The sequence below is a fragment of the Patagioenas fasciata genome, chromosome 8, assembly GCF_037038585.1.
Source record: "Patagioenas fasciata isolate bPatFas1 chromosome 8, bPatFas1.hap1, whole genome shotgun sequence".
NCBI lineage: Eukaryota > Metazoa > Chordata > Aves > Columbiformes > Columbidae > Patagioenas > Patagioenas fasciata.
Genome location: NC_092527.1, coordinates 22,911,095 through 22,922,572, shown reverse-complemented (window position 1 = coordinate 22,922,572; position 11,478 = coordinate 22,911,095). Strand labels below are relative to the sequence as shown.

The following is an 11,478-nucleotide window of genomic DNA, read 5'->3' as shown; positions in this document are numbered from 1 at the left end:
ACTGGCCTAGTAGGCTTACTTTCATTTAATAAAACATAATAGAAATAGTATATTTTTTCCAAGGAAAAAATATAACACTGATTGTGCTTTCTGTGTATCATCACAATAAAGTACCTCACCTGAAACTGGAGCAAGTTCTAACATTCAGCTTGTTCAGACATTGTTTATTTTAGAGCTTTTACCAAACTACTCACAAACTGAAGGCTGGATCTTGTTTTTCCATGATGTGAGCTGATATGTAGACTACTACAAGGAAGAGTAACTCTTAAGAGATAATTATGATATATGTCACTTACCTAAAAGGTGGATATCTTTTTCCCCAAAACCCCTCAACTTAATGGTTGTTTAGAATTGTGTTTATTTTTGTTCATACTGTGGTTTTATCTAGAGATCTGAGGTAAGGAGAATGTTGGTGTGTTATACGCTAGGTAAAAATGAACTTAGCCCTGGCCTATAAATGGATTATTTTTATGGAGTAGAAATACACAGGCTTGTGTGTATTATGACAACATATGATTCATGGCTCTTGTATTACAAAATTAAAACCAGTTTGATTTTTTTTTTTTTTTTTTTTGAGTAGCACTACAGCATTAAGCACCAAATATAAAAACACTGCAGCAAATATCAAGGAAAGACACTTGATTAAAACAACTCAGAACTTAATATTAAGAAAAGCAGATGAGCATCATGTGCTTGTTGGTGTTTGTTTGCATTGACAATACACAGGCCACCAAGTTTCCAAAAGGATGTTTTCTGGTTTGATACAAATGTGCATCCAGTTACCAAGCCTTTGCTGCAAGCACAGTTTTTTCAAGCTGTTATTTTAACGGCATTTTCTTCTCTGTGTTAGAAAGTATGGTATTTTATTCTTGTGAGCTCCAAAGAGTTGTAGATAAATTAGTTGATTCATGCCCCTTTGCTCTACAAGGAAGGAAATAGGAATTAATTTTGTGGTACATGCAGTAAAACTCAAATGCGGGTAGAATACATATTCTCATCCCTAAATCAGGAATGTCAAAAAAAACTAGTACCCTGACAGACAGCTGGACAAGCCTGTCCCACTGGAGATGTGGGCTGGCTCTGGCTGTATTTCTCCAAAGGAGAAAAATCACATAAATGAAGTCTTGCCCTGACACGCTTCTGCTGTCCTTGTGCTGCAGCCCACTGTCCCTCAGCTACTGTGGTGGACTACAATGGTTGGTGACCACTGAGCCTCCAAGCAGGACCCAGGACTTTTTAAGCCTGGAGAGGATCATTCTTTGGGATCTACATTTTAATTTTTCTTTTTTTTACCACATGATACCTTCATCAAGGGTAATGTGTTTTCTGCCTCTAAAATCCTGTAGACTAAGTCAGAATATAACGGTAATATGAGAAAATGCCTGTTTCATTGAAGCTACAGTAGAGTTGAGGCTGACAGTGATGAGCATTTTCTAAATTGAAATAATTGTTTTTTCTAAGTAATGTTAGTGTCAATACTCAGTGGTATTAAACTGGGTGGTATTAAACTGGATGAAAAATTTCCCCTGTACTACTGTTTTGCCTTTAAGTTTATTTTATTTTTTAAATTCTGTATAGATTTCCTTCATGTTCTGTTAGTGTTTTACTGAAGAATGACTCTTTTGACTGGACTGTAGGGGAAGCAAGCATGTTGCAGCAACACATGGGGAGAAAAGAAACTATATTTGGAAGCACATGACTTGAGGCATTGTTTCAACTCAGCTTGTGCTACTCCAAAATTACACACTTCAGCTTTATAAAATAAGACATACTAAAAAACAACCGAAGCTCAACAACACATTTACAATTCATGGGTTTTGCCTGTCTCTGAAAGTTAGGCTTAAATTCACTAAGAGGATTATTCAGAAGTGAAATAAAATGATGTTACTATATTTAAAAATAAAATAAAGGTAATGCATATTCAGATAAGCAGCTATTGTGCATTATCTGGATGTAAAAGTGGTTGTAGCAGTGAGTGAAGTGACCTGTGCTTCAAATGAAATCAGAGTTGATTTGTATTGTCAGTCTTGGGTCAGTTACTGGAGCAGCACAAAAGATACTACATAGCCTTCTGGTCATCTTTGTGGCCCTCCTTTGGACTTGCTCCGACAGGTCCATGTCCTTCTTGTGTAGGGAGCCCCAGAGCTGATCACAGTACTCCAGCTGGCATCTTGCAAGAGGGGGAGAACTGTTTCCCTTGACCTGCTGGTCATACTTCTTTTGATGCAGACCAGGATACGGTTGGCTTTCTGAGTTGCAACCACATATTGCCGGGTCATGTTGAACTTCTCGTTAACCAACACCCCAAAGTCCTCCTCCTCAGGGCTCGTCTCAATCCAGTCTCCTCCCAGCCTTTATTTGCGCTTGGGATTGCTCTGACCCATGTGCAGAACCTTGCGACTGGCCTTGTTGAACTTCATGATGTTCACACAGGCCCACCTCTCAAGTCTGTCCAGGTTCCATTGGATGGCATCGCTTCCCTCTGGCATGTTGACCACTTCATGTCATCAGCAAACTTGCTAAGGGTGCACTTAAGCCCACTGTCCATGTTGCTGACAAAAAATTATGATTATTAACTACCACTATTGATTAATTTGTCACAATGTAGTTTGTCAGCACTAATATTCTGCTATAGTCCAAAACATAAGAGACAAAATGTCTAATTACCAGTTTGATGTCTTGAAACTCAGCTGTTATATATTTCCCTCTGTTAACAAATGCACACCAAGAACATTTGCCATGGTGCTGCCTCTGACTCTGTTATTGATTTAGGCATTAGTAAACACTTCATGCTCTGTGTTATTTTATGCATTCATTTATTTAAGCTACTTTGGAAAATTGACAGTTTTTATCACTTTGGTTTATATATTTTAATTTCCTGAAATCTAAATGAGGTGTTACACTTTTCAGACTGGTCATCAAACAAAAGATCAAATCTAGTTCTTTGTACATATTAAATATCATTACCTCTTGTCAAGTTTTTAGTGTGATCTCTGATTCATCCTCGTTACTAATACCAAAAATGAAACTAGTTTGCACACTTGATCCTCTTATCTCCTGTCTGTTACTATCCTGCATCAGTGTTGTGGTGTTTTGTTTCGGTGTGGGGTTTTTTTTGTTTGCCTGTGTGTGTGTGTGTGTTCTGGTTTTGGTTTGGGCTTTTGCAGGGGGGGTGGGAAGGAGGGGTGGTTTTGTGGGTTGTTTTGGTTTTGGGTTTTTTTGTGGTTTATTTTTGGTGTTGTGTGTTGGTTGTGGTTTTTGGTTTTTTGTTTTGTTTTTCCTCCAGCCAGTCATAGGCTAGGGAGTTTTTCCTCTCATCCTAAAGTAGGTATTTTCACATGGTCCTGTAAATCTTTCCAGACACATCTGACTGTTTGGGATCTCCACTGACTGTAATAGAAGCCCTGACACCTTGCTCACATGTAGTTAAGTTACCTTTGATGTAAAAGTCGTCACAGGATTTAAGCCCATGAAATAGTGTGTATAAACTCCATTCAGCCAGTTCAGAACTCAGTATTAAAAGAGTAAAATGAAGTGATGTGCTCTTACTAAGGGTGGGTACAAAGATGAATTTCACTAGTTAAAAATATTTTTAAATGTTAAACTGCAGAAAACTATGAAAATAATCTTTGAAGAAAAAGGAGAACCTAGCAACGGTTTCCGCAGATTTTACAAATGGAAGTGTCTTCTTGCTATCTAAACCAAAAGCAGGCTCAAGACAAAATTGTGTTCCTCCAGTTGAAGATAAACCTGCATTTTCCCCAGCATCCTCATTCATTTCATGCTGTGCGCATGTGAAGATTCTGCATACATGTCCACACTTCACTTAGTGCTGTCAGTAGTGTAGGCATTTTTTAGGCATCGTGTCACTATTTAGCATAGAAAAATGTGAAATGCACGCATAAAACCGGGGTTTTCTAAAATGTCTTGCATGATTAGACACAAGTAGGGACTGGTGAGGGACAACAAGCCAAGAACATGATTACTGTAAGTTCCATAAGTGTGGGGTTTTTTGTTTGTCTGTTTGGGTTTGGGGTGGGGTTTTTTGTGTTTTTGTTTGTTTGGTTTGAGTTGATTTGGGTTTTTTGTTTGGTTTGGTTTGAGTTGGTTTGGGTTTTTTTGTTTTGTTTGTTTTTTTGGGGAGGGGTGTGTGGGTTTTTTTGGTTGTTGTTGTTTTGTTTGTTTGAGTTGTTGTTGTTGTTGTTGTTTGGTTTTGGTTTTGTTTTCAAAGCCAAATATGCTAGGAAAATTCATTACTCTAACACCTTTACGCCCATGCCTGGGAGTGCATCCTGCTGTGTGTCTCTTTGTAGTAGGAAAGGATTCAGGAAAGTGAGCTAAATTATAACAATGAGATAAATAAAGTTAAGTATTATGTGGTGGGAGTCTGTAACCATGGTGATGAAACCACTTAAGTACATCAGAGTACAGAGGGACTGGACTCATAGTGCTTAACATCCAGAAAGCCACTTCAGCCCCCCAGGTGAGGAAAATACCAGTTTATGAAGATTAGAATTTTTCACAAAAGAGTTTTTACTGAGAAATATTCAACTGATGGAAATAGACTTAATATGATGTGTGTAGGTGCATCATCTGAAATCCAACACAAGAGGCACGATTTTGGCAGAAGCAAAACAACAGATGTTTATGGCAACTGGGTTTTATAATAGATTTCTCTTTTTGCTACCTAGGTCAGCTGTTTCTCACTGAAATTAAAGTTTACCAAAATGTTAAGGCATCTTCTTATTATTAGAAGAGTAAGAAAAAGTTACATACAATTGAGGCTTCCTTTACATTGGTGTTTCCACTGAATTTAGCATTTGTTAAAGTTACATCCAACTATAAACTTGTAGATGAAATCTAATATTTTTAGCTTTATCATAGTAGCTTTATATAATAGTTGCTAAATCTTTAGAAATATTTAATTAATTTTCCATCTGTACATATATTTGGACTTTCTAAGGACAAACACAATGATACTTAGTCCATATTTAGCTCAGCAAAATAAAATACAATTTAGGGAGAAATAAAATGATGAGGAGGGAGGACTAATGTTGGAAAAATATAATCTCCTTTGATGCCTTGGTAATATATTTTGTGATATATAAAGGCTAAAATAACTTTCATGGCCTTTTATGAAGTGTCTTTCCTGAAAACATCCAAGTGGAGGAATTCAAAAGCTTGTGCAAATACAAAGCTGAATACCCATATGACTGTACTGGTTTTTGTCATGATAAGTGGCTGCTTAGACTTTGGAAAGTGGAGTAATTTGTCATTGTGGTGGTGGTTTCCTTCTGATTTTCTTTTTTCCTGCTTTGCTTATTATTCAAAGAAAGGGCAACGGCTTGTGGGAAGCAGGGGACAAGTTAGACCTGGAAGAGGGGAAAGAAACCCTTTCCCTCTGCAGTATCTGCATGCCTGTGTGCATTTGTGAAGGAGAAGGAAGATGGAAGACTCCCTGGAGACTGGATATATGGGTACCTTTTTAATCTGAGGGGAGGAGGAGACTGGGAGGAAATCCAAATTTTTAGGTTTTGCTTATTTAGATTTTGCTAATGGGAAGTTCCTTTGAGAATGTGTTTTTCTGTTATTATGGTTTTAACAGTAGAATTGTCCCAGGGCTTTGCTTTCTCATGCCAAGTGACACGTGCTTTTTTCAGTCCCTTCTCATTCCTGAAACTGATATGAATAGAGGCAGTGCTGTAGCTGTAACAAGCTTCCTAAAGTCAACAGTGATCTCCTGAAAGTCTACGTGTAATGCAAAATAAATACATAAATGACAGGCAAACAATAAGCAATAAATATCAGAATATAATAACGTAAGCATAATGTCAAGGATGCATGTGTGTTGTAGTTAATATTTTAAAAATATTGCTTAGGAAACAAGCTGAAACTTTGCATCAATGCAATGTTCAAATACATTTTTGCTGTCTGACTGTTCCATCCTGCTACAAAGGTGCTGTAGCTGGTGGCACCACACTTGGTCTTAAAACTAACACTGTGATGGCTGGTTATGGAAATGTGACTTGGCATCTCTGCCACACATGGTTGCGGGAATCAGCCTTGGTCTTTCACGAGGAGGGAGTTCTTGTCCTCACCCTGCCATATCTTCAGCTCCAGAGAGCTCTCCCTTGAAGTTTGTATCTCCTTTTCCTTGAAGAATGCTGATCATCTTTTAGCACAGTTGTCTATGAATGTATGTACATGTGCATCCACATATCTGTCTCTGTTTACCCTCATGTTTAACTTTTAAACTCAATGAACAATTTCAGAGAAAGTGGACAGGAGGGAAAAGCTCCCAGCTGGATAAGCATCTCTACATCCAGCCAAGGAGGCTACAGAGACATTATCCCTGTTTCTCATGTGCAATGTAATAGTGAGAAGGGCTGCATTGTTGGCTAGGCTACTAAGTTTTTAATTGACCACAAAAAGTTTGTATTCATTTCAGTTGTTTAATAGAAATAAGAGCTCTTGGGAGGTGTAGCTGGTTGAGAACTTCATAGACTGACACAAGGAAATGGGCATTATTTAACTTAACAGAGAAGGCATTTGGTGTACATTGTAAACCTCTATTTTGCTGAACTGGGACATGTTTTGATTTGCATGTTCAGGCATTGGCTAATAAGAGTGTTTAGAAAAGGTATTTGTGTGGTTGGACTGTTTTGACACCAAGACTATTTAAAAAATATTTTTTAGGCCATTGTAAATGTGGAACCACTAGGCATGGAAGTGAACTGCTTTTAGTCAGTAAAGTATCTGACGTACGTTGTGGTGAATACATAAAGTAGTATGTAGATTTGATCATCTGAGTTACAAGAAGTGTGCTTGAGGAATAGCCATAGATGTCTCTGAAATAATACCGTAATCATTTATGATTCACTTTGTCCTGCCAAGTCAAGAAAGTTCTGACCCAGAAATGGATAACAAAGTACTGCCAAGATTCTGCTTTGGAAGGTGTTTCTTTTGGGTCACTGCAAATGTGTAAATAGCAAATAATTTTGCCTCTTAATTTCTGCTGAAGTAAACCTTTGGCAATTTCTAACAATTTTTTTGTAATCATTTTAATTATCTCACCAGACTCAAACCTAACAATTCTAATTGAATTCTTTCTAATCTAACACAGCTGCTTACCCTGACATAAGAAAAATGCCAATTAGAGATCACATTTAATCACTGGAAAAAAAATATTTGGAAAGTAAGTCTTGCTCATTTACTGTTCACAGAACTGTGTGACCTGCAGAATGCTTAACATTCAGGAGCCTTCCCAGTCTAGGAAAACAAAAACACACACAGCATCAATATTTGTGTTATTAAATTGGCAACAGCAGAACACATAGTCTGAAAGGTGATGCAGTGTAGCTTTCATACGAAGTATTATCAGTAATATGCCACTTAAAATGAGTGAAATTTGTGAAATTTGTTGCAGCCTTGAACACTACACTGCACTTAACTACAGTGGACCTTACAGCTGTAGAGTATCGTAATGTGTACCATCTGTACATCGTTAGTGACCATTATCAATTAGGTACAAACAAAGGTTTTTGTCTTCAGGTAAATATCCATTTATTTTCAGGTACAATCTGACCTATTAAATTTAAACTACAGCCACAAGCACTGACACAAATAGGTTTTTGCATTCTTAACCCAAGCAGTTCCATAAATCAAAGTTACCATGCATTTCTGATTATTCTTAAGATAAAACATTATTCAAATATATTCATGGCTTAACTTCTGCCACCTACTCTATCATACACTGTTTTTATCACTCTGTGTATTAAGTCCAGAGTACTATCTGGGTGAGATGGCTCCCACAGGCAGAGGAAACCTGGTGCGAATGTAAATCTTTACCATACATTAATTTTCAGCTTTTATGACTAATAATGAGACTGTCCACACACACCAAAAAAAACCAAAGAAACAAAAACCCCACCAAACACAAACCTCCTGTGCATAATAATTTAATGTGTGGCCTTGACTGCCAGAAGACAGTCTGCCCAAGAGAAGGACGATGTGTGTGGGCAGTGAGAGTTAACGCTCTGAGGGATGGAATCAGCTGAAGCTATTGCAACAGAAACAGAAGCGTAACAGGCAGTGAGGGAGTCACACTTCAGCATAGCATCTTATCAGGTGTGTCAGTAATATCCCCAGGACGAGTTTTAGTGTGGAGCGGGTGAGATGAGAAGTCTCTTAGAACTCTAAGATATAATACCATTTTTTTTGGATGAGATAAAAGATGCTGATACTCTTACAACAGGTGTTTCCGGTTTATGTAGGAAGTAAGAGATGTAGCAAGGAAAATTCTCTCAGAAACTGATTGACCCTTTAGCATCTGAATCTACATACAGTTCACGTACAATGACCTAGAAAATAATTAAAGGAAACTGAAACAAAACCCACAGATTTTGTATATCTTTTAAGGAAATACTAGGTTTATTTCAGGTTTTCTCTCTAGATGAGGCACCAGGTATGCTGAATGATAGTTTTTAAGTGCTAATTAAAATGGCAAATCACTAAGATAAGGGAGTGTGGTGTCTCAAAGTTCTTAATGGTATACTTTTTTGCCTTCAAGAAAATTTCTCATGATCAAAAAAAATCAAACATCTTAAGCTGAATTCTTAAGGAGTCCTGTTGTCGTAGTGAAGCAGGACTAGAAAAGCTCTCAAGAGGCCATTCCACTATGCCTCTGCCCTAAGACAGGGTTAACGATGTGAGTGTGATTTCAGACCGACATTTAGCAATCTCATCTTCAAGACTTTTACTGAGAGATGTCATAACGTCCCTAGGCAATCTACTCCAGTGCTTCATTATACTTATTCTCAGAAAGTTTTTCTGGGGTCTTGCCTTGGTCTTTCTTACAGTTAAGTACATGACCTCTGGTCCTGCCAGTCTTGGCTATGAAGAGCAAATTAGTTACACATGGTATTTTCTCTCCTGCAAGCCATCCAACACCCATTTGCTCTGCCTTTTGCTGTTGTTTATGCTTACAAGGACTGAAACGGGTTCAGAAAGATGATCTGACCACTTTTTATTTTATGGACCAACTTGCTTTCTGGAAGGATCGCTTGTCTGAACTAGGAGAATGAAGGATTGCAGCTGCTTCAGCTGATAGCAGCTTAAATCTCACAGGAGTTGTAGCATTAGTTCTCAAACACCACCCTGCTGTAACTTCAGCTCAATACAATGCTACATTTTCTAACATTTGAGGATGAGGAAGATCCTAGCTCAGTATCATTAAACCTGGATACCAAAATTTGGCACCTGAAATTGTTTGGCATCCTACATAAAAGCAATATAATTTTCCAGAGTTCTGAGTGGTCTTTTGACTGAACATAAGATAGTGATGTTTTAATAGAGCAATTTTTAAGAGCCTAAACACAGATTCAGACATGTAAATTCAGATAGGCAGCTTTGAAATAAACACAGAAGTAAAACCAAACACAACCTTTAAGACCAGAATTATGCACATGTATGATGTGAAACCAGGAGGGGTTGGCAACCGGGTTTTAGCAATTAAGCTAAATCTAAGATTAACTTACCAATGTAAGATTATATTACAGAGTTGCAAACTATATGTTGTTTTTATTTTGATATATTCTTAATAAATATCACAAATTTGATTGTGTGGAGGTGTACAAATGCGTGGGAAATGTCTGCTGACCCTGAGAGTAAGAAGTGAAGATGGCTGTGGAAAGAGGTTAATATATGGTTGCTGTATGCTTTTGGGGTGGACTTCATACACCCATCACCCCTCTGGGGTGAGAGCTGCAGGTCCCCATCCCTCTGGGATGGGACTTTCTTTGCTGGGGGACAGGTGTATCTCATGTGCAAGCAGAGTGAACTCCCCACGTGGGATGGCTGTGTGTGTGAGAAATGCACAAACACTTATACCTCTGGAACACGGTGATCGGGTTCCACATACTGACCAAGCCCTGTACAGGGGCTAGTAGTTTCTGCCTTGCAATCAAACTGCAAAATGGCTGGTGCCTGATGGCTCTTGGGGCTGCTACCAGGGGCAGCCTGTGTCTGACAAGTGACAGGTCTCTTCTCCATAGACATCTCCTCACTGCTGTCCTCTCCCTGCAGGTTTATGGTGTGGGGTATGGGCTGCACCCAGCCAGTGATGGCAGGGCAGGGTGCAGATGATGAGGCAGCCCCTTCCTTCTGGCAGGTGGTGTCATGGTGATAGGAAACGAGCTCATTGCTGAAGTTGACCCTCTCCACACTGGATCTGGGTGTGCCACAGCAGAAGCATTTGCAGCCCAGCAGGTTGCTGAAAGCCCGCCTGAAATCTGCATTGAAGGCATAGATAACTGGATTCACTGAGGAGTTGGCCCAGCCAAACCACACAAAGATGTTGAAGGTGGTTTGGCCAATGCAGGGTGACTGTCCTTCATAGTTGCTCTCCAGCTCAGGCTGGCAGAAAGGCAGCAGACAGTTGAGTAGGAAGAAAGGCAGCCAGCAGCAAACAAAGACTCCCATTATGATAGAGAGGGTCTGCAGCACCTTGGTTTCCTTGCGCAGGGAACTCCGCAAAGAGGAGGTAGGCTCCTTGCTGTGAGCTGGCCACTGCCCCCCTGCCCTCTCGAGGGTGGAGATGCGGCGGATCTGGGCCTGGGCAATTCGGTAGATCCTGGTATAGGTGATGATCATGATGGCTACAGGGATGTAGAAGCTAATAAGGGAGGAGGTGATGGCATAAGTGCGGTTCAGGCTGACATCACAGCGGGGTGTCCCAGGCAGCCAGGAGCCTGGGTATCTCATATCCTTGGCTTTATGCCAGTGCAGCTGCACTGGGACGAAAGAGATGAGTATGGAGAGCGCCCAGGCCACAGCTATCATGGTGCAAGCAAGGCGCTGCGTCATCCTGCGCTCATAGCGAAAGGGGCTGGCAATGGCCCAGTATCGGTCCAAGCTGATGATGCAGAGGTGGAGGATGGAGGCAGTGGAGCACATGATGTCGAAGGCCACCCAGGTGTCACAAAAGCGGCTGCCGAAGATCCAGATGCCACCGGCCACCTCAGTGACTGCCCTCCAGGGCATCACGAGGAGGGCCACACAGAGGTCCGAGATGGCCAGTGACAGCACGAACCAGTTGGTGACCTTGGCGCGCAGGTGGTGGAAGCGGAGGACGGCCAGACACACTAGTGCGTTGCCCACCAGCGTGCTCAGCACCAGGGCGGCCAGCAGGCACCCCGTGAGGGCCCGCAGCGCCCGCGGGCCGTCGCCTGCCACCGCGTTCCCCATCAGCAGCACAACCCCGGCCGCCGCGGCTCCGCCTGGAGAAAGGGCCCGGTCCGGCCACTCCTGCCGGCGGGACGCCCCAGGACGGGGTCGCGGGCCCCCTGGCAGCCGGCGCCGCCCGCCGCAGGGAGAGCGGCCGCTCGCAGGGGCATCTCCGTCCGCCGCCCCCGCCGCCTGCCTCAGTTTCCCCCTCGGCGGGACGGGCCGTCTCGGTTATACTCACCGCACCGGCTGCTT

At 41.1% G+C, this 11,478-nt stretch overlaps 1 protein-coding gene across 1 annotated transcript; it reads right to left on the bottom strand.

The window, feature by feature from the left end:
- Positions 1-7,598: 7,598 nt before the first annotated feature.
- Positions 7,599-11,271, bottom strand: LOC136104605 (D(1)-like dopamine receptor). Its single transcript, XM_065843705.2, has one exon. The coding sequence runs from the start codon at positions 11,242-11,244 to the stop codon at positions 9,883-9,885; it is 1,362 nt and encodes a 453-aa protein (XP_065699777.1). The 5' UTR covers positions 11,245-11,271; the 3' UTR covers positions 7,599-9,882.
- Between the last annotated feature and the right edge of the window lie 207 nt (positions 11,272-11,478).

Bases quoted from the DNA above. Each gene is read 5' to 3' on its own strand.
- LOC136104605 (XM_065843705.2), bottom strand. From the start codon at position 11,244: ATGGGGAACGCGGTGGCAGGCGACGGCCCGCGGGCGCTGCGGGCCCTC.